Source organism: Rhincodon typus, chromosome 21 (assembly GCF_021869965.1).
Source record: "Rhincodon typus isolate 14 chromosome 21, sRhiTyp1.1, whole genome shotgun sequence".
NCBI lineage: Eukaryota > Metazoa > Chordata > Chondrichthyes > Orectolobiformes > Rhincodontidae > Rhincodon > Rhincodon typus.
In genome coordinates, this window is record NC_063352.1 from 14,695,094 (window position 1) to 14,719,522 (window position 24,429).

General features: G+C 40.6%; 1 protein-coding gene across 1 annotated transcript in view; it reads right to left on the reverse strand.

Annotated features, from left to right (window-relative positions):
* slc5a10 (solute carrier family 5 member 10) overlaps nucleotides 1-24,429 on the reverse strand; it is a 125,759-nt gene that overhangs the window by 99,956 nt on the left and 1,374 nt on the right. The window contains exons 2-5 of the mRNA XM_048609781.1: nucleotides 13,473-13,544; nucleotides 10,999-11,103; nucleotides 3,088-3,147; nucleotides 2,874-2,978 (exon numbers count right to left, since the gene is read on the reverse strand). Of these exons, the coding sequence (XP_048465738.1) occupies nucleotides 2,874-2,978; nucleotides 3,088-3,147; nucleotides 10,999-11,103; nucleotides 13,473-13,544 (342 nt within the window). The remainder of the gene's footprint in view (nucleotides 1-2,873; nucleotides 2,979-3,087; nucleotides 3,148-10,998; nucleotides 11,104-13,472; nucleotides 13,545-24,429) is intronic.

Below are 24,429 nucleotides of genomic sequence, written 5' to 3' on the forward strand. Positions count from 1 at the left end.
TGCCCGAAACATCAGCCTTCCTGCTCCTCTGATGCTGCTTGGCCTGCTGTGTTCATCCAGCTCTACAGCTTGTTATCTCAGATTCTCCAGCATCTGCAGTTCCTACTATCTCCTCACAAACTCCACATGTTATGGTGCAAAGATTGTGGTCAATTATACAGTTGGTTGCACAAAATAAACGCAGCATATTTTCGAGAGAGTGAAAGCTGGAACTAAATCTCAGCTAACCTCACTCGCAGTCACTCATGTTCATTGGGCGCAATGTGAGAAAAGAGCCTGGGTCAAGATTAGGAGAACCGCTTTTACACACAATGCATTGCCATGATCTAGAACGTAAAGCCTGAAAGGCTGCTGGAAGCAGATTCAATCATTACTTTCAAAAGAGAATAGAATGCACACTTGACAATTTTCAGAGTGGGAATACTTGGATAACTCTTTCAAAACAGCCAGCACAGGCACGATTGACCAAATACCTGCTTCCTGCACATTCTGATTCAACACTGGGGAGGTGGGATGGGGGTGGGGGGTGGGGTGGGGTTAATGTTCCTCCTGAAGTGTGCTAGCTGCCAAATTTCCAAGTATCCAAGGTTCCTACATGAGATCATAAAGCTGGGCTGTTTGGACCATCGAGCCTGCTCTGCCATTTAATGAGATCATGATATGATAATCCTCTTTCCTGCCTTATCCCATAATCCTTGATTCCCCTAAGATTAATAATCTCAACCGTGAGCACATTTAACAACACAGCCTTGACAGCCCTCTGCGGTGACGAATCCCACAGCTTCACTACCCTTAGAGAAAACAAATCCTCCTCATCTCTGTTGTAAATGGTCAACCCTTTAACCTGAGATTACGCTCTCAAACGTGCCCTGCATTCTATAAATTCGCTGTGCTACATCACTGCAAAGTAATGGAATGCCAATTGCTAGGAACGAAGAGAATATCAGGCATATAATCTCAATGCCAGTTAGTGCTGTTTGGAACTGACACCTGAGCCGACATCCAGGAAAGAGATAACTCCAGACTGTAAAAGGGACAGGAGTAACAATGGCAGCAATGCATTTATAATCCCAGGAGTGCAACCATTCAACCTGTGACTACATTTTATTACAGCTTGTTTTGACTGCTTCCAAGTTGCTTTGCTTATTTCTTAAATCCAGTGGACAGTGCTTTGTTGCTAACTGGATATAGTTCACAAATAGTGAACCTCTATAGTGGCCTCATTATACACAGCACTAGAAATACGGCCATTTACCTGTGTGCCTGTGCATGTTTGTGTGATGGAGAGCACGTGTGCATTCTGGCTCAGGGCACATCATTTGCCTGTAACTGACTATGCCTGGCCAGTTTGTGAATGTACAGATGGCCATTTTGTTGGCCACCTTTGTATTCAGGCCAATTACTGTGGGAAAACTGTAAGACAAGCTACCCTGAGCCACTCTCAATCGGTATTCTATTGCTGAACACGCAATGGCACTGGCACTAATGTCAGTGGCAGTGTTCACATACATGGCTGTCCTGTTCAGAAGGCACTGGTGTTTAGCAGTAGGATTGGAAGCAAGGAAAGCTTCTCTCCAAATGTTTAATATCACCTGGTTAAAGATCTAACAGCAATCTTCAACAACTCAAGAGATATTTGTGTTAAAATTAATTACTTCTAATTGACAACAAACACTGTAGAAACATAAGGTTAATGCAGACAGCCTTATTCTGGCTCAAGACTAGCTGTAATATGTCTGGGTGTGTCGTGACAAACGAGATCAACAGAAAGTGATTTAAGTGTAATATAATTTGCAGAAGGTGTGTCTGTCTACTCACCTTTCCCTTTACCACCCCCATTGCATTCTCTCGCCACAGGGTGTGGTACTTCTGTCAAATTCGGGAATGAAAGTACAGGTCAAAACAGCCAGGTGAAAGAAATGACATGTCTGTCAAAACCCAAATGTATTAAAACTAAAGGAATGTGCTCTCCAGCTTTTTCTAGGTCAACACAGAATGGCGCAACAGTGGTTCTTAAGAAGAAACATGCATGTGATGAAGATTGAGGTGGGGATGAATTTCTCATGAGCTGTGAGGATGTTTCCCCTTGCCAGGGAGCTTAGGATTATGGGTTTCAAAATAAGGGGCTTCCCATTTAAGATTTAAAGATTTGGTGACTCACAAGGTGAGCTCAACAGCAAGTACTCATTTGCCATCCCGTTCTTGGAGCTGCACTCATCCAGGCAAGTGGGAACTATTCCACCAAAATCCTAACTTGTGCTTTGTAGATGGTTAGACGGGGTTTGGGCAGCCAGGGTGCGAGTTACCTGGTGCATCATTCCCAATCTCTGACTAGCCTTTGTAGCCACAGTATTTATACGGCTGGCCCAGTTTTGTTTCTTCTAAATGGTGACCCTTTCATGTTAATAACAGGGGTTTCACTGGTGGCAATGGCATTGAATATCAAGGAGAGATGGTTAGGTTCTTTTTATGTGAGAGGTGGTCATTGCATGGCATTTGCGCAGGCCTAATGTGACTTGAAAGTGGCAGCAAGTCTGGGAAATGAATCTCAAATTGGGATTGAATGACTATTCCATGAACTTCAGTGGGAAGAAAAATTGGTCATGGTTAAAAAAAAATCAGCTGATTCATCATGAATTGGTTTCATACACCTGATACAGACCTTGCTGTGCCTTAAAAATGCTGCTGTCAACTCCAAGACAAACAGTCAAGTCTATAATTTGCAGCATTGATCATGTGCCGCATTATCAAAAGAGCCGTCATTTGAATACAGTGTTAGACTGAGGCACCAGCTGTGCTCTCAGGAGATGTGAAAGATTCTGTGACCATTTTTAAATAACAGAAACACAGGAAGAGAAACAATCTTTACTTACAGATATCTTGGTGAATACAGACAACAGCAGGGAAAGTGCAGATAAATACATTCGAATCCTTTCCCCTCCAAATCTCTTTTGAAGGTATTCAGGCATGGTCACTATCTGTGATAAATAATTTGGGGAAAGAAAAGGCATATTAGCATAAACAAAGCTAGGCATTTGCTGAACTTCTGGAATGAAGTTATTTGCAAAACACATCAGATGTACTTACTCCAGATGATATGTAGACAGGGACAAATATCCAAGCCAGCATCAAAAGCACATAGGTGGCCTGTTAAGATAATGACAGAATAAGAGCCCAATCAACATAGATTACTACTCAGTAATAGAACATAGTTATATAGTTATATGAAAGGTCATGCAGGTGGAAGATTGACTCTGTTTCTCTTTCCACAGCTTCCACTAAACCTGCCAACTATTTCCAGCATTTACTGTTTTGGTTATAGAATCACAGAATCTACAATTGTTATAGTGCAAAGGAGGTCATTTGGCCCATCATGCCTGCACTAGCTCGCTGAGCATTCTGACTTATTTCCAATCTCCTGCCTTTTCCCTGTGCCCCTTGCATTATTATTCCCATTTAAATAACCATCTAATACCTTCTTGATTGCCTCAATCAACCCTGCTTCCACCACAATTCCAGGCAGTGCGCTCCAGACCCTAACTACTCGCTCTGGGAAGAAGGTTTTTCTCGCCTTGCTTATTCTGGTAAATATGTAGGGGTAGTGTTGCCATTTAAAGCAAAATCAGGTATTCCACTGCAAACTACTACAAAAATTGTGCTCATTTCACAATATGTGTTCTTCTAACTTTCTGGTAAACTAATTTACATATTGCAACAACAGAACCAGAATAAAGCATTGCAATTGGGAAGGGTTCTAAAGTTTTTAAATAATTTCCTTTACATTTTTATGATTGAGAACTTGCAGCAATTCGGGTAATTCTACTGAAAATGGATTTGTCATGAAAAATAATTATAAAGCAGTGTCAACCCATCACTTGCAAGCCAACCTAAACTGACTGAAAATGACTGTTTAAAAGATGTACAAAATTATTTTCTCAACATGTGAGATGTAATGTCATCAATTTTTCAGTAAGTTCTGAAATGAAAAAAAAAACACGGTCCAAACGTCAAAGATCTATAGACAAGCTTAATTGTGGGAACTCCCAATAGTGATTAATTCACTGGAGGGGCATGGCTGGCTTTGTAAGCAGCACCTGCTTTGAGAATGATGTCTATAACACAAGCACAGAAGTTGATGAAAATTTGATTTGCACTTGTATACAACTTGCATATTAAATTTGGCATATTTTGCAGCGGTGATGCTGACTAAGTCAAAAATGTCCAAGTGCAGTGAAACAGGAACTCCAGGCTGGGGAGTGATAGCATAATACAGCACAGAGCGAGGCCATTTGGCCCACTGTGTCTGCGCCAGCTGTTTGAAAGAAACTCAATCCCATGCATTTCCTCCTTCCGTGGCCCCACAAATATTGCCTTTTCAGGTATATAGGAATGTGCACTTTATATTTCTACTAATCTGAAAGGTCAGTTGTGCTTCTGTTGCAGTACAGAAGAGTTTAGTTCAGTATATTATGAGTCAGTTGCACACTGGTATTTGTAATATTGCTAGAAATTGTGAGATTGTTTGAAACACTTAAATTAAGGGAATTGAATTCCGCAGAGAGTTGGGGACCACAAATCTTGTGTTGGTTCTTTCAGTGGAATGTAGAAATGTTCTTTTCTACAGAGACTGAAATAGAAGTGAGCTAGTAAAATTATGAGGGAAGGCAGTGATTACAGTGTCTTTCATCTTCCTGCCATGAGAAAGAGCTCTCCTGTCCAGAGATCAATTAAACAACTTAAATGATCAGTTAAGGACCTGTTCCCATCACCATTGACATTTTGCTTATGGTAAATGGCCTTCCTTGGTGAACTCTGGTAGCCTCCCTCTGATATTGGAGTGTGGACTTCCATTTGAGCATCTTGAGGCCCACAGAGGGATTGTATGGTGGCAATGGCTGTCGTTCAGCAACCTCTTACCCTTTGTCAGGCCAACCTGCCTATGCTTGATGCCCCACGAATCCACTTCTTGTTTGGGAGGTCAGCCTGCTCCTACACGTCTTCATCTTCCTGGTGCAGTCCCAGCAGTGACCACAGCTACCAGTGGTCCTGCTGAAACTACTGAGCTTCCGGCTCTTCAATTGGCCAGAAGCTTTTGGTGACAGGCATCCATTCTTTAAAAGGGATAGAAGGCCCAGTGAAAAATAATTCATTCATTAGTTTTGGGAGAGCCGATTCATGCAGTCTGGAGTCCTACAAATGGCCAAGGCAGGATTTCTGCCTGGTTTTAGGCAAGTTGTCTAGTCCTCCATCGTGATGAAGAAATTCTAGCCCTGGATTGAGCATCAAGATCAAGACTAACACTTCAGTGCAGTACTGAGGAAATGCTGCACTGTTGGAGGTATTGTCTTTTTGAGAAGAAATTAAAACTGAAGTCCTGCCCACCATCTCAGATCCCATGGCATTAAAGATTACACAATATTACTTCAGAGAATAGCAAGGGTGTTCTCTCATGTGTTCTGGTTAATATGTTTTACTCTCTTGGTATCACATAATGAGACTATCTAGTTGTTATCACATTGCTGTTTGTGGGAGATGGATGAGTGCTACCATGTTTTCTACAACAAAGACTACTCTTCAAAAGTATTCTACTGCCTGTAAAATGCTTTGTGACATCCAGTTGCTATGAAAAGTGCTTTATAAATGTAGATTTCTTCTGCACCCCCAATTTTCCTTTTCAAATGCAATGGAAAATGATGATGGTCATTGGCAGATCCCAATTTCTACTATCAGCCAATGCCCAAATTTGAAATAAAAACTGAAAGTACTAGAAAAACTCAGCAGGTCTGGCAGCATCTGCAGACAGAGAGAGAAATGTTTGGAGTTCTATATGAATCTTAGGGTCATAGAATTTCACAGTACAGAAGGAGGCCATTCAACCCCTTGTGTCTGTACTGTCTCCGTAAAGAGCTACTCAGTTGGTCCTATTCCTCAGCCCTATCTCCATAGCACTCTAACTTCATTACTTTCAAATATATATCTAGCTCTCTTTTGAAACCTCATATGGAATCTTCCTCCACCATTATCCCAGGCAGTACATGCCAAATCCTAACAACTCTCTGAGTAAAGAAGTTTCTTCTCATCTCTTTCCTAGCTCTCTTGCTGACAATCTTGAAAGTGTAACTCCTAGTTACTGATATCTTCTTGGACTGTAAATATTTACTCTGTTTCTCTCTCCTCTGATGCTGTCAGACCTGCACAGCTTCTCCAGCACTTTCTGCTTTTTTTTTGTTTCAGATCTCTAGAACCTGCAGCATTTTGCTTTTGTCTGAGTGTCCTGAATTTGAATATTGTTGAAAGGAGAAGCATGTTAATACCCAGGAGCTTGAGAAGCCGACGGTACTTCCACTGCTTTCGTCGTGGCAACACCTCATCCAATCAGCATCAACTTGCAAACCAATCAGCACCATTTTCTCCTGTAAAATACATTGCTGTGACAGTTTGAAATTTGATGGTTATGCATTTGTCCTGATGAGTGCAAGACAAAAAACTTTGGAAAAATGCCTTTTTTTTTAACAACATTCCCCTGAAAATTTGGAAATAAGTTCCTGGTCACACAGCATGTACATTGTTTGGAGAAGTATTATATACTCTGAGAACAAGGTGGGGCTTTATTTATGCCTAGATGCTGGTTAAGTTGATATGGTAATACGCCAAAAATTATTTCTTTTAATAATAAGGTTCAAGATTTATCAAGTGATGCATGGGTGTAACACTGGGAAGTAGCAGAGATGTCATATCACCTTAGGGTGTGACACGTCAGATTCTAAGAGACAATTATTGCAATTGCTTAAAACTTTGATCAGGATTGATATCTAAATTTACAATTCTAATTAGTGCAGCTTACCAGCCAAATAGATGGAGACAACTTATATCAAGCAATTCATTCACAGTGGTAATCTTCAGTGAAGTTACTGAGTCTAAGTTAAAGAAATCCTATTTGAGGAATTTTTTTTAGGAAGGGAAGCAAGTAATGTTTAGTTCACTGGGAGATTAAGGAGTTCTGGAAAGAATTTGAATGCGGTTGGAACAATAACTTCAAATGAAGCTTGGGAACGAGGAAGATCTTGATAAACAAACGCTGATGTGAGTTTGCTGAAGAACGTATAGAATGTAGCTACGAATTTGCATAAGCAATAGGAAGATGTTCCACCATGGCTGATCTCTCTCTCTCTATCTTTATTTTCTGAGGGTTGTTAGTCATGGCTGCATGGTATCAAAAGGGGAAGGCAACTCCGAAAAACTATGGGCATTAAACCCATACTGTTGACATTGAGCATCATTTAACAACCCAGGACTAAGTGCCTCCCCCTCCTCAGCTAAATCTGCTTCAGATTATTTACCCATCCCATCTGCATATCCTTCGTATCAAAAATTTAATTGATCCCAGTCTTGAATACACTCAAAAACTGAACATCAGTGGCCCGTTGAGCTAGAGAATTCACAAGATTCATAGTCCTCTAAGTGAAGGAATTTCTCCTCGACTCAGTCTAAAACGACCACTCCATATTCTGAGACTAATGATCCCCAGGCCTAGACTCCCCAGTCAGGGACAATTAGCCTCTCAGCAAAAAGGATTTATATTCATGATAAATCTAGTTGATCACTTCTTATCATTTGATGCTGGATTGTTAGGACCCTAAAGTATAATCACCGAGCTATTGTAATCAAGTTGGCACAATTGTAAGCCTTGACTCAATGAATATAAAACATGTTTTAAATGCAGCAAAATCATAAATGATCCTTTTAAACGTTTGTACAATCTTACTACATCCAGTCTGGTGAGGAAACCTACTCCATATTTCTCAAGGATCATAATCTACAAAAGCAGAAACTGCTTACTATCTCTGCATGCTCATTATCAACAAACCAGTTGTGCATGTTTTTGTGATTGGGCCGAGTTATAACCTAGCATTAACATAAACGAAGTAATTCTTTGGTGGCATTCTCTTCGTTCACTCGTTTCTGGTCATGAGTTGACATCAGACCAAATACGTAATGAAATAAAATAAAATACAGAGAATTACCACCTTCCACATCTTCTCCTCGGAGGACCATGGATGCTCAGTCATTGAGTATATATTCAAGGCTGAGACTGAATGGTTTTTGGACTCAAAGGGAATCAAGTGATAATGGGATCAGGCAGAAAAGTGAATTTGAGACCAAAAAGCAGTTATAGAGTTACAGAGTCATAGAGATATACAGCACGGACATTGACCCTTTGGTCCAACTCATTGGATATCCTATATAAATCTAGTCCCATTTGCCGGCATTTGGTCTATATCCCTCTAAACCCTTCCTATTCACATACCCATCCAGATGCCTTTTAAATGTTGCTGTCATACCAGCTTCCACCACTTCCTCTGGCAGCTCATTCCATACACGCACCACCCTCTGCGTGAAAAAGTTGCCCCACAGGTCCCTTTAATATCTTTCCTCTCTCACCTTAAACCTATGCTGCCTAGTTGTGGACTCACCAACCTCAGGGAAAAGACCTTGCCTATTCACCCTATCTATGCCCCTGATGATTTTATAAACCTCGAGAAGGTCACCTCTCAGCCTCCAACACTCCAGGGAAAATAACCTATTCAGCCTCTCCCTATAGCTCAAACCCTCCAACCTGACAACATCCTCGTAAATCTTTTCTGAACCCTCTCTAGTTTCACAACATCCTTACTACAGGAGGGAGACCAGAATTGCACGCAATACTCCAATAGTGGCCTAACCAATGTCCTGTACAGCTGCAACATGACCTCCCAACTCCTATACTCAATGCACTGACCAATAAAGGCAAGCATACCAAACGCCTTCCTCACTATCCTATCTACCTGTGACTCCACTTTCAAGGAACCTTGAACCTGAACTCTTTGTTCAGCAACACTCCCTTTGACCTTACCATTAAGTGTATAAGTCCTGCCCTGATTTGCCTTTCCAAAATGCATCACCTCAAATTTATGATTGTATTGAATGTGTTATGATCCCAGCTGATGGTAATGCTTTGACAAGTCAAACCTGACTTGATAGATCGTAAATTTCATTATTTCAGTTTGGTTATTGTAGTGGTTAATTTATTGAAAATATTCATAAGAGGCTGCCAATATTCTTCTAACAAAAGAGAATCAAAGTTTATTCCACACATAAGAAAAAAAACACAAACTATTGCATTGCACAAGAACTAATTGAAACAGTTTTAAAACACATATCAAAAATAAAGATATAATCCTTTTACCCACAACAGCAACTTTACACATGCTCATACCTCAACGAAGTGTCACCCTGTTTCTACCTTAAAGTTCCCTGTTCAATTGGTACAGCCATGCATGGTACCTTTCTGGCAGTACTGGCAATTTTTAAAATCAATGTATCTTTCTGAGATGCTGAAACAATCTGCTAAATACAGCTTATATATTTCCTATAATGATTCATTAAACTCCTCTTCTATTTCTGAAGATCTTACCTTCCTAATATTTCTTCCATGACACTTCTGCGGACTGCTAAACTGCACTGTTGCTAATACTGGACTTTTTCTCTAAAGTTAACTTGCAGGCTGCCATGAAAAAGCCATCTCACTCCTTGGCTTTCTGGATGGTTCTGTTTTTCTAAAAAAAAAATTGTTTTTTGTCTCTGTCTCCCTGTGTCATAGGACACTTTATTGCCATACAACTATCCTTTATCTTTCTTCTCTTCTATTCTTATTACTAAGGTGCTGGACTAATCACCCCTAGGGTTTTAAAAATGTCATTTAGATGAATGTAAACAAAACTTTGGACACTTAGCTACCAATCACAAATCTTAAAAATGAAACTACAATATGCCCTTCCCTTCTTAACACACACAATATAGAAAGATAAATCAAGTTAAAGCCATACATGGTACTGTCCACTTCAGAACCCAAATTTCCAAATAATAGTAGATCACGAGTCTTCATCACAAATGGCTGTGTAGCCTTGAGGTGCCACATGATTTTTTTATTCATTTGTGGGATGTGGGTGTCGCTGGCTGACCAGCATTTAATGCCCATCCCTAGTTGCCCTTGAAAAGGTGATGGGGAGCTGCCTTCTTGAACCCCTGCAGTTCACCTGCTGTGGGTTGACCCACAATGCCATTAGGGAGGGAATTCCAGGATTTTGACCCCACTTAGTGACAGTGAACGAATGGGGATATTTTCAAGTCAGGATGGTGAGTGACTTGGAGGAGAAGTTGAATGTGGTGGTGTTCCCATGTATCTGCAGCCCTTGTCCTTCTTATATGGAAGTACTAATGGTTTTGGAAAGTGCTGTCTGAGGATTTTTGGCAAATTTCTGCAGTGCATCTTGTAGATTGTACACACTGCTACAACTAAGTACAATACTGGAAGGACTGGCTGCTTGTAGATGTAGTACCAATCAAGCGTGCTGCTTTGTCTTGAATGGTATCAAGCTTCTTGAGTGTTGTTGGAGCTGTACCCAACCAGGTAAGTGGGAGGTATTCCATCACACTGCTGACTTGTGCCTTGTAGATGGTGGGCAGGCTTTGATCTATTCCTAATCTGATTCCTTATCTTCTTAAAAGACTTCTGTCTTTCTTCTTCCATAAACAAAAAGAGCACAATAATTTGAACCAGTATCCAACCAGTTCCTGGTTGGCACAAATCAACAGCCCCAAGCAAGTTGACAATTGAAGATCTTAATTCAGAGTTTACAAGAACAGCTGCTGTGATGATTAGCATCCTTCAGAGACTGGGGACAAAGGTAGGAAGCATTACTCTGCATTTAACCCAAGCCATAATCAACTGACGATCATTGATGTTCATGATACAGTTTGTAAGGAGGATAAAAGTGTATTCATTGCTTGGCACCCACCAACTGTTTAGCAAGCCGAACAGTTAAAACATAATTATTTACACAACAGAAAATATTAGTGAGAGATATTGGAAAAACTGCATTTTGAAACGTATTTTGCCCCACCATTCATTCAAAGTGATGCCTAGTGTACATTTTGCAAGTTCAACGTTAATCTTACATTCCACTCAAATCCAGCAACAGCAATTCCTCCAGCTGCCCCAGTGCCAGCCAGGCCAATGAACAGTCCAGAGCCTTCACTGCTGGCAAATAGCGATGCCCCAATCTATAAGAAGATGAGAGGAGAAAGATAAAGTCAACTTTGGCCTTTTGTAAAATGATTAGTGAATGCCAAAGTCAAAGCCATGTTTAGCACTTAGACTGATGAGAATCAGTTCCCAAGTTTGTTCGCATTAAAAAGATCATTACAGTAAAAAGATAACTGGCCAAGAGTATTTATTTCAAAATAAAAATTATGTTGACAGTAAAAGGATGATCCATATTAAAATTACAAACTAATGTAGTTTATACCAACTTGGAACATACTTCACCAACTTTAACACAGAAAAGTCCCTGCTGCGTGTAAAGTTGATGCTTCTCAACAATTTGTTATTGGCTTACAATGAATGTTGTACACTGTTGAACCTTACTTTCATTCCTCCCACAGTCTCCTTGTGCTACATAACCATCACCAAAAGAGGTGGTCTTAATCATCTTATTGGATGAATGTCCACAGGAAAATACCAGAGAACTAGAGTGTTCTCGCAGTTGAAATTGAGGGGCAGACAATGGGATGGGATCACTCTCATTTGCATGACATTATACACTGATGTAATGTCTCAATGTGTAACACGCTCATCCCTGAAGCAGACAGTTGAAGGTTCAAGACCCCATCCAGTAAAGCAGGAGTCCTATCATTCTCCTCTAGGAACCCTACTCTGTGACTATGGCAAATATACTTATAGTCTGCCAGTTTGAAAAACAAACTTCTCCCATTGATCTCCGTGTACTGTCACTTCATAGAATCCTGTCAGCATGAAAGCAGGCCATTCAGCCCATTGTGTCCACACTGACCCTCCAATGGGTATCCCAATCAGACCCATCCCCCTCTCTCTATAGCCTTGCATTTCCCATGGCTAATCCAGCTAGCCTGCATATCCCTGGACACTATGGGCAAATTAGCAGGCCCATTCACCTAACCTGCACATCTTTGGACTGTGGCAGGAAACCTGAGCACCTGGAGGAAACCCGCGCAGACACGGGGAGAATGTGCAAACTCCACACAGTCAGCTGCCTGAGGGTGGAATCAAACCTAGGACTCTGGCACTGTGAGGCAGCAATGCTAACCACTGAGCCAACCCTTAATCAATTTTGTATCCAATCTGCTGTTGTCCCTTTTATACTATCCACTCTAGCTTTGCTGACAATCTTGTGACACTGTATCCAACAACTTTTTTAAGCCCTTCTACACCACATCAGTTGCATTATCCACATCAATGCTTAGCTCATCAAAAAACTCAGGCAAGTTAATTGAACACAATTTGCCCTTAACAAATCCAAGCTGTCTTTTTCTAATTACGCCATAATTTCTCTAAATGACGGTTAACTAAGTCCCAAACTATAGTTTTCAAAAGCTTTCCTTTCAACGAGGTTTAAATGATTAGTCTGTAGTTACTCAGTTTATCCTTGCACCCTTGCTTAAACAAGTATATAACATCTGCAATTTTCCAGTCCTCTGCCTCAAAGGGCATTCTGTAAACGTTTGTCTCAAAAGCAGACTTTAGACTCATAGAAATAATGAATTATGAAAATTAATTGGGTGGAGTAGGTTCCCATTTAGGTCAGATAGACAAAAGGGCTGAGTATATAGTTTCAGTCACCTCTCAAACTATGTGCCCTGTTAATAATTATAGCCTGTTGGTTGTGTGGATCTTAAGTTTACGTTGTGCAATTCAATCTTCATCACAAGATGTGTTAATCCGGTAAACATGCATCTGGCAAAGGAAAATTCAGGAGTTGGCCTGTCTTCAAGGTGCATTTATTCATAATACTCACATTGCAGAAGTGTGGACTACTTTTCCATTTCATGAGCAGCTCATCCCAACTGGTTCTTAAAAAATCTTTGAATTAATCTGTTTGGACATATTATGACTCATCTCCACAGCCATCACATCCTGATGCAGGATTTCAAACCAGAACTTCTGGTCCAGATTTAAAAATACTACAACTGCGCCATAAGAGCCTTCTAGCTCTTATATTAAAAAAAAACTTTATCACCCTGTTCAGATATGTAATGACCCACCTCCAGGACAGGTGAAACCTGAAGTGCACATTCTGGCACTACCACTGCACCAGCCCTTATTGGTTCTCATTAATATGTGTGCTATTCTTTCCTCAGTTCGTATCAGTAGGACTTAATCACAACTAGAGCGTGCACATATACATAATCAATTGACACAACTAATTAGCAAACCACCAAGTGTTAAAAGTCAAGAGAATGTTAAGTTGATGTTCTTTAGCTAATGACGCTAATACTCTACTGTCAGAGTTACCAGGGTTTCCACATAGTCCTTTAAGTGAGCAGCTTGTTAAATTATCTGTATTTTCATTCTCTGTCTTAACATTTTAAAAGAAAATGGAGGTGTCAATACTTACAGGCCACCACGCCATATTCCTGCCTGCAAGAAAGTATCCACTGAGTGTGTTCCTGCTTACTCTGCATGTGGACTGTAACGAAGGAAAATAAGTGGTATTAAGCAGGAAGACAAACAACATTCTGCAACTGTGGTGACAAATCACACCATCCCCAAGAAAATGCTGGATTCTCATTTTATTTATTTTTTCATGAGACTTGAGCCAGCATTTCTTGCCCATCCCCTACCATCCATGAACAAAGAGACTTGGGAGGTCATTTCAAAGGGCAGTTAAAAGTCAGCCATATTACTGTAAGTTTGGAATCACATATAGGTCAGACTGGGTAAAGTCAGCAGATTTCCTTCCCTGAAGGAAATTAGTGTAGCAGATGGGATTTTATGAAAATTGTTGATAGTTTTATGATCACCATCAGGGAATCCAGATTTCAGTTCCAGTTTCATTCGTTGAACTTCAAGTGTGCTCACTGCCATGGTGGGGTATGAAGCCATGTTCCTACAGCATTACCCTGGTCTTATCAGATTATTAACCCTTGCCTCCTCCTTTCAGGGAATACTCCTATATCTGAGGAACGGTCACTTGACCCGAAACGCGTAAACCCGAAACGTCGACTTTCCTGCTCTTCTGATGCTGCCTGACCTGCTGTGTTCCTCCAGCTCCACACTGTATTGACTCTGACTCCAGCATCTGCAGTTCTTGCTCTCTCCACAGATGCTGCCAGACCTCCTGAGCTTTCCCAGCAATTTCTATTTTTGTTCCTATTTATACAGTTCCTGACATTGTTACGAGGTGCCCAGTAACAGAAGAAAAATTAATGCTGAGCCACATAAGGAGATATTAAGATTTGTGACCAAAGGTTTAGTGTAACTGGTAGGTTTTAAAGAGCATCTGAAAGGAGGAGAAAGGTGTTGAGAAATTGAATGAATTAGGGAGGGTGTTTGAGAACATAGGGTCTTGACAACTGAAGGTACAGCCACTAATGCTGCAGCATTAAAAATCAGGGATGCACAATCAGTCAGAATTGGAAGAATGCAAATATCTCAGAGGATTCTAGGGCTGCAAGTCATTGTCTCAACAAAGTATGCTGAATGTGTTTAAATCCCTCATAACGCAACAATTTATATTCATTTCATGAATATCCAGATAGGATGCAGGATGAAAAAATTTGAAACTGTATGTAAAAGTCAATTAGGGAGGGATAGTTTGTTAAATAATTTACCAAAGAACTGTAACCAGTACAAATGAATACATCTGGCCTTTATTTACTGAGGGAGCATAAGCGATTCAAATGGGACATTAAATCAAGGCCTTACCTGTCGTCCCCATAATAAGCTCCAATCTTAATGGTAAGCAGCGAATTAATCTTCGGAATCTGAGCTTCAACCAATATCACAGAGACAGATTTTCTCATCATTATCACATTGCCGTTTATTATACATTGCTGTACAAAAATTGGGAGCTGAGTTTCCTACAATGGTAACTACACTTCATAAAGTACTTGATCAACTCTGAAGTGACTTGTGATATCCTGAAGTCATAAAAGTACTGTAACAATACAAGACTTCCTTTTCTTGCTCTAAGTAGTCCACAAAGCAAAGGCACTGAATGAAGAGGAAATGGAAGAAGGTTCCCTCACCAGTTCTGAGCTCCTCAATCGACCTGGTGGGAAAGGAAACTGAAAGGGGTGCTGGAACAAAAGGACCTCTGGGTACATGTGTACAAATCAGGATCTCAGCAGGTTGAGAAAGTTTGTAAGAGATATGAAATCCTGGCTTTGTAAATAGCAGGTGGCATAGAATACAAGAGCAAGGAAGCTATTTACAAACCATAATAAGAAACTGGTTTGGCCTTGACTGCAGTATTGTGTCAATTCTGGGCATTTTTGAAAATATGTAAAGATTTTAACAGGGGTGTGGAAAAGAATGATGCGGATAGTTCCAGGAATGAGGGATTTTGGTTATGAAGCTAGATTAGAAATGTGGCTGTTGTTTTCCATGGATAGAAAAGATTGATACAAAATTTGATAAATGTGTTCATAATCATAGCAGTTTATCTTGTATAAAGTAATGGTTTTGTAAGGGTTAATGTTGGATACTGCATTAAGCCCCACCAATCTAATGAAGTCATAGCTTGGATGGGTGCAGAACATCTTTGGAGGACCTCATGGAGTAAAGACCTCATAGATGTCCTCATAGTCTTGGTTATAACATTTATCTCACAAATGTAACTTGTATCTGATTGCTATCATTCAATAAACTAAATATTGCTCAAGACAAAAAGTAGCTGTTCCTCTATCACTTAAACCGAATGGACCTTTAGATCCAGTCAAGGAAAGACAATTGGTGACAGCATCCTTCTACTCAGGAATACCCCATGGTGATCAGCAGTGGTCATCGTTGCTTAATACGACTTGAAAAATTCCATTGGACACAGAGTAAGAGGTGTTTAGAAGATCAAAGTGAGATTATGGCATTAAAAACTTCACCACTTGAAGAACCATTTATACAGACAGCCCATAGCTGCAGGTACTTAAATAAACAAGCACTGTGGAAAGAACAACAAGAGAGAAACAGCAATCTAGGTTAAAGTCTTTACTCCAGACCTGATAAGAATGCATAAGAAACAGTGTGGGCTAGAAAGAACTTAAAGCTGAGTCACACCTGACAGGTACAGATGCAAGAATCTTTAGGAACATGCCCAGTTAGACATTCAGCTAGGAAGTAAATATATCAGCGCTCCATGGGTAAAGTAAAATCCCTACTGACTAAAGAGTAAAACTTTGAATTAACAACACAAAGTACAAGCTGAGAAGGCTAAAAGTAAAAAAATACTTACAGCTTACCATGAGCATTGCCACTATAACTCACAGAAACCATGAGACACAGCTACAGTAGAGGAATCGAGAGCCATGGAAGTATTTTACACCAAAGTTGTAGCACCAGAGCCATTGCAATACAGAATCCGGGCAACAATGGAACAATTTACAAGTTACCACTTATAGAAACTAACAGAAAAAGATAGTTACAAGACTTTTGAGACTGTGCAAGAACTATATTGTGTTCAAGACAAAAAGTCTCTTCCTGTTAAGACTTACTCCCAATTTAGGTTTGCATATAAATATGAATCACTTAGCTTAAACTGTAGTCTGTGGAATTATACCTTGGAAATAAATACTGGCCTAAACAGTGATGCCCACATCCTATGGATGAGTTTTAAAAATTATATTCTTCCACTTTATGAGTTGATTCCCACTCAGGGTCTTTCAAGAGGGCATTAATCTGGAGAGAGGCCGGTATGTAAGAAAACTTCAACAGATTAAAGGAGGAACTGAACTTGGGCACAAAATAAGCAACAGCATATTAAGAATAGAAATAGTCCATTCAACCCTTCAAATCTACTACCTCATTTGATTAGGGCATTGCACATCTATAGCCCAACTCCATTTACTCACCTTCAATACCTCTACCTTTCAATCTCAGCCTCGAAGATTTCAATTCCCCAGCATCTATCAGCTATTGGAGGAACACATTCTAAACTTCCTTAAAGCTTTATGGAACATTTTTCTTCATTTCCTTCCTAAATCTCCTAGCTCTACATTTAAGTATTTGCCCCCACCTAGTTCTTGATTTCATTACCAGCAGAAATTGTTTCTCTGTATTCACTCTATCGAAATATTTCTAATATTTCAAACACCTTGATCAGATCACCCATTCTTCCACTCTCAAAGGAATGAAAGCCAAATGTATTCAATCTGTATTCATAGTTAACCCTCCAAGTCCTGTTTTCATTCAGATGGTCATTAAACTGTACCTCGGTATGAGTCAGCCCACTTCAATACGGGAAATAAAATTGAAAAGTGAAATCAGAAGTTACACAAACTTAAAGAAAATGTTTCTCCAAGAAGCTGGCACTTGATTACAATGCTTGAGAGTTAGGGATGCATAAGCCATCCCAGTTATTACTTTTGTTTATGTACGTCCAGAATAAAGCTGTCAATTAAATACTGTTGGCTGTGTGCAAAAATAGGAAAAAAATTCTGGGAATGCTAGAGATTTGGACAGGACTGGTAGTTTAATGTTCCAGGGTATAGATGCTATAGGAAGGATAGAAAAGGATAGAAAATGGCGTTTTTGATTAGGGATAACATTATGGCTGTACTTAGGGAGGATATTCCAGGCAGTACATGCAGTGAAGTTATTTGGGTGGAACTGAGAAATAAGAAAGGGATGATCACCTTATTGGGATTATACTACGGACTCCCCAGTAGTCAGCAGGAATTTGAGAAGCATGTTTTGTAAGGAGATTTCAGTTATCTGTAAGAATCATAGGGTGGTAATGTTACTGGATTTTTAACTTTCCAAACGTAGACTGGGACTGCAATAGTGTTAAGGGCTTAGATGGAGAGGAACTAGTTAAATGTGTACAAGAAAATTTTCTGATTCAGCATGTGAATGTACCTACTACAGAAGGTGCAAAACGTGACCTACTCTTGGGAAATAAAGGCAGGGCAGGTGACTTAGGTGTCAGTGGGGGAGCACTTTGCGGCCAGTGATCCTAATTCTATTAGTTTCAAAATAGTGATGGAAAAGGATAGACCGGATCTAAAAGTTAAAGTTCTAAATTGGAGGAGGCTAATTTTGATGGTATCAGGCAAAAACTTTCAAAAGTTAACTGGGGTCAGATATTTGCTGGTGAAGGGACAGCTGGAAAGTGGGAAGCCTTCAAAAATGACATAATAAGAGTCCAGAAACAACATGTTCCTCTTAGGGTGAAAGGCAAGGCTAGTAGGTATGGGAATGCTGGACGACTAGAGAAATTGATGTTCTGGTTAAGAAAAAGAAGGAAGTATACGTCAAGTATAGACAGTAGAGAGCAGGTGAATCCCAAGAAGAGTATAAAGGCAATAGGAGATACTTAAGGGGGAAATCAGGAGAGCAGAAGGGGGACATGAGATAACTTTGGCAAATTAAGTTAAGGAGAATCCAAAGGGATTCTACAAATACATTAAGAAGAAAAGGGTAACGAGGGAGAGAATAGGGCCCCTTAAAGATCACCTAGGTCACCTATGTGTGGAACCACAGGAGGTAGATGAGATATTAAATGAGTATTTTGCATCTGTGTTTACTGTGGAGAAGGATATGGAAGCTGGAAAACTTGGAAAAATAAATAGCGACGTCTTGAAGTGTCAAAAGTACAGGGGGAAGATGTGCCAGGTTACTGTTTCCCCTTGTTGAGATATTTGTATTATTGATAGCCACAGGTGAGGTGCCGAAAGACTGGGGGTTGGTTAATGTGGTGCCATTATTTAAGAAAGGTGGTAAAGAAAAGCCAGAGAACTATAGATCAGTGAGCCTGACATCACTGTTGTGTACCCACAACTGGTGGGTAAGTTGTTGGATGGAATTCTGAGGGATAGGGTTTACACGTATTTGCAAAGGCAACTACTGTTTAGGAATAGTCAACATGGCTTTGTGTGTGGGAAATTGTGTCTCATTTTTGAAGAAATGATGAAGAGGATTGATGAAGGCAGAGTGGTCGACGTTATTTATATGGACTTCAGTATTGATTTCGACAAGACTCCGCATAGTAGACTAGTTAATAAGGTTAGGTCACATGGAATACAGGGCGAACCAACCATTTGGATACAAAATTGGCTCGAAAATAGGATATAAAGGGTGGCAGTAGAGGGTTGCTTTTGGACTGAAGGCCTGAGACCAGCAGTATACTGCAAGGATCAGTGCTGAGTCCACTGCTTTTTGTCATTTATATAAGTAATTTGGATGTGATTGTAAATGGTATGATTAGTAAGTTTGCAGATGACACCAAAATTGGTGGTGTAGGTACGGGTAGTGGGGATTGGTCAGTGGAAAGGGTGGGGAAGAAGATGGACAAGTAGTATTTTTTTATTCATTCACAGGATGAGGGTATCACTGGCTAGCCAGCATTTATTGCCCATCTCTAATTTCCCAGAGGGCAGCAAAGAGTCAACCATGTTGCTGTGGGTCCAGAGGCACACGTAGGCCAGACCAGGTAAGGATGGCAGTTTCCTTCCCTAAAGGACATTAGTGAACAAGATGGGTTTTTCTGACAATCTACAATGGATTCAGAGTCACCATCAGATTGTTAATTCAGATATTTATTGAATTCAAATTCCACCATCTGCCATAGCAGGATTCGAACCCAGATCACCAGAACATTGTCTGGGTCTCTGGATTAACAGTCCAGTGATAATACCACTAGGCCATCACCTCCCCTGACCTCAGTGTCAGGTCAAGGAGCAGGGATGAGAGGGAGGGTTGGGCATGGGGTGGGTAGATTTTGAAACTAGTGAATTCTATGTCCAGGCTATCATTCCCCACCTATCCGCCCCACCCTTCCCACTGACCAATCCCCAACACCCCTATCTGCATCCACCTATTGCCATTTTACCTACCTCCATCCCACCTACCTTCCCCCAGCCCCAAAGTCTGGGATTGGTTATTCAGAAGTCTGGTTAGCAACCATTGGAGTCACTATTTGAGGGTCTTCCATGGTTTGATTTTACCGTGTAGCGAATACAGAGCTAGAAGGCTGATTTGGTTCAGCTGTTTGTCTCTATGTCATAACAAATATTTGAGTGAAGAATGTATACCTCATCTCAGTCCGATGTGATCACCTATTTATCCTGAGATTCTGCTCCCCCATCTTAGATTCCCTGATCACCAGAAGAGATTTTTCAGCATGCATCCTATCAAGCACCTTCTCACTCATGTTATCAATGAGATTACCTTTCATTCTATTAAACCACAGAGAATATCAATCCAATTTTCTCATCTTAGAACAATCCTCTCATCCCAGGGACTGATTTAGAACATTCACCATCTTGCCACCAATACCTTTTTCTTAAATGTAGGGAACAAAACTGCACACAGTAGTCCTGATGTAGTGCTCCCAAAGCCTCATACACTTTGAAGAAATTTCTTTTCTCCTGTACTCCAATCCAAAAAGACTAACATGGAGTGGTAGTGTAGATTGAATGATATTGATTGCTTGATTGATTGCCATCTGCTCCTGGAAAGAAACTTGTATCTTCTGCTGTCAAGACAAAATATTTGTTCAATATCCCTGCCATTTCTTCATTCCTCACGTTAATTTCTCCTGTCTCTGCTTCTCAGGAGCCAATGTTTACCTTAGCTATTTTCCTTTTGTATACCTATAAAAGCTTTGTCAATCTGTATTTACATGCCTGACTAATTTAAGCTCATGTTCTACTATTTCCGTTTTTAATTAGAATTTTAGTAGCCCTTTGCTGGTTTGTAAAACACTCTCAATCTTCACTTTTTTTTTTGCAATATTATAAACCTCTTCTTTTAATCAAATCTTTCACGTCCTGAGTGGGCCACAGATGGGTTTTTCTTGCTGATGCATTGTAAAGTTTCTATGTTCATTCCCCAACATTCATTTACATTCTATTTACCCTTTAATCTGTCAGTTCTCTGATCATTGCCTGTGTAATTGGTTTTGTTTAATTTTATGATTGTTGTTTGTATATGCTCTCATGTTGTGTAATTGACTTTGTTTAATTTTAAGATTGTTTGTTTTTAGAACACATCACTTTCAACTGAACATGGAAATCAGTTGGATTATGATCACTATTCCCCAGAGTGCCTTTTACTACAGTATTAATAATTAACCCAAGCTCATTACTCAACAGTAGATCTAAAACAAATTTGTCTCCGGTCACTTCCACAATGTATTGTGCCAATAAACTGTTGTGAAAACATCCTCCAATCTTATCTTCTTCAGCATTGTTGCCAATTTGTTTGTCCCAGTGTATACAAGGTTCAAATTCTCCACAAAATGCACACTAGCTTTGCAACAAGGTCCAATAATTTCTACTTCATTGCTCTGTCCAATGTTATAACTACTGTTTGGTGCCCAAAAGCTACTTCCAACAGAGCTTTCTGACTCTCGCTATTTCTAATTACTACCCAAACTGATTTCATGTCATGATCTTCTGGGGCCAGACCTTTCTCACTAATCTCTTTGTGTCATTCTTTACTCTCAGGGCTACCCCTCCTCATTTGACATTCTGTCTGTATTTCAAATCTTGCATACCTGCCCAGGAATATTAATTTCCTACTCTTGATGAGGTTGGAACCATATTCCTGTAATCACAATTAGATCCAAGTTCTTTTCAACTTCTGTTTGTGCTATTATTTTATCTATCTTATTGCAGATGCATTGCAGATTCAGATAAATAACCACCCTACTTCCCATAACAGTTTGATTTGCAGATGTACAATTTATGTTAAACTCTCTGCCCCATCCTGTCCCATTCTTCTAGGCTTTACTCACACTGGTAAAAATATTAACTCAAAATGTTAATTCTGTCTGTCTGCACAGCTATTATGAGGTGAAGAAATTGAATATCAACCTAGAAATCGTTCTAACAATTTTTCTGACAAATGCAGATAATTGGGATTGGGGAGATTCCAAGTTGGCCATGTGATGGAAGGAATTGGACCTTCGAGCAACACTATTCATAGCTCTGGGTTACAGGATGCATGGTAAAGCATATGTTGTCAAAACAATGCAGTATGTTGGTGGCCAGTTGATTGTGCTGTTGGAATCAATCTGATCCACACCAGCCAGCCAGAGTTCAATGCTGAGGTGTATTTAGGACTGGCCTCCTTGACGACCTGTAGTAGAGATTGTGGTGTTGCAGGTCAGGCCTGCCTTTGTGTAGGTTGCTGAGGAAGATATTGCCAGAGGTGCTAAATTTTTCTGGCTCTCTTCTTTGTATTTACTGTTGACTGCATCTATGTGATGGGTCAGAAAAAGAAAATGGGCTGAGCTTAACAGACAAAGTAAAATGGTCTGCTCTCTTTTAATGTACCATAAAAGAATGTATTATTTTTATTTTTTGCCGCTTTTGGTAAGATGGAGCTCGTCCATTGCACTCATTCATTTCTTCTTCTTTCGCCTTCTGTCTCTCTGTTTTCCTCCCTTCTCTCAGACTCAGACATCCAATCCCAGCCTCCAACTTCCGGCCTCCAAAGCAGGTTCAGCGGTTGGCTGCCTGAAGCAGGAACGCCAGCCACCAGCGAACCCAGTGCAAAGTGGGGGGCAGTGGCCCCGTACGGAGTGAGGACAACGGCTCCATGCAGAGAAGGGGCACTGGCCCCATGTGGAGCGGTTCAGCAGTGGCCCCGCGCGGAGCGGTTCAGCAGTGGCCCCGCGCAGAGTGGTTCGGCAGTGGCCCCGCGCGGAGAAGGGACAGTGGCCCCGCTCGGAGAAGGGGCAGTGGCCCCATGTGGAGCGGTTCGGCAGTGTCCCCGCGCGGAGAAGGGGCAGTGGCCCCGCGTGGAGTAGGGACAGTGGCCCCGCGCAGAGTGGTTCGGCAGTGGCCCCGCGCGGAGAAGGGGCACTGGCCCCACGCGGAGAAGGGGCACTGGCCCCACGCGGAGAAGGGGCACTGGCCCAGCACAAAGTGTGACTGTAGCCAGCAGTCAGGGACTTTGAGGTCCCTGTCGCTGGTCTGCTACGACAAGCCCATGGAGGGTGTCTGTGCTGTTTCTCTTTTTAACTTTACTTCTCATTTTTCTGACTTTTGGTTATAGTATGTATTGCTGTAATGTAACTTTTTTTCTGTAACTTAAAGATCGTACCCAGATACACTGTACCTAAGATGACACCATGTGTTGGCGACATTGTTACACCGTAACTAATCTTGTAACCTAAAGTGCTCTACCTCGGTACCTTTTTACATAAGATGGTGCGTAAGTGACGACTTATAAACCTTTCACTACACTCAGTTGGGTGCATGTGACAATAAAGCTAATTCACTCATTCATAAAGCTAATTCATTTTAAATCCCAAACCCTCTAGTTAAGCAAGAACAAAGTTAATTCACTGTTTGATGCAAAAGTCACTGGGTGTATTGGGTAACCAGGAAAGCCCTAGATCATGAGACAGCAAAATGAAAGTAGAAGGTAAAGAACAATTATACGCTCAGGTCAGAGGATTAATAACCAGAGGTTATAGATTTAAAATCATTGGTGAGATTTGGAAATTGTTTATTTAACCCCAGAGTTGTTGGGTTCTGGAAAAGCTCTACCAAAAAAAAAATTGGTGCATAATAACTTTGCAAAGACATATAGTTGAGAATATATAAATTTCAGAGAAAAGGTGAGGATAGTAGACTACGCATGACTGAGTACTCTCTCAATAAGACAGCAAATGAACAAATAGGCTGAATGGCCTCCTGTGCTGTACGGTTTCATGATTCTATATTTCTCTTTCTGGCACAAAAATTATATTAAAGCCACCATGAACTCTTCAAAGAGGTGGATGCCCTGAATTTGACACAAGTGCTGTAGCCACTGGCAGCAGTTTTAAATAATTTAGAAACTGGAGGACAAGGCAGTTTCTTTCCAGTAGTTTCAAAGGGAAACATTTAGCAGAAGGACGTTGTGCAACATATGAACTTTAGTCTAGCTCTGATACTTTGTTGGTGGATGGAACAATTAAAACAAATTCAATTGTCGAAGCCTGAACAGTAAAAAATACCAATTACATTCCCAATGGCTTCAAAGATTAAAAATATTAGTGTCAAAGCTTTCCATATACTGGAGATGCAGAAAGGTATTTTAAGCATATCAGGTATAAAGATAGAAAATTAAGAGTCTTTCATGGTAAAGTGATAATGTCACTACCTCTGAGCCAGGAGGCCTTGGTTCAAGTCTTACCTACTCCAGAGATGACTAATAACATCTCTGAACTGGAGTTGCGGGTAGTGAAGAAGGTGGGCCTGCCCTTATTGGTCAGTGCATTGAGTATAGGAGTTGGGAGGTCATATTGCGGCTGTACAGGACTCTGGTTAGGCTGTTTTCAGAATACTGTGTTCAATTCTGGTCTCCCCATTATAGGAAAATTGTGAAATTTGAGAGAGAGCAGAAAAGATTTACAAGGATGTTGC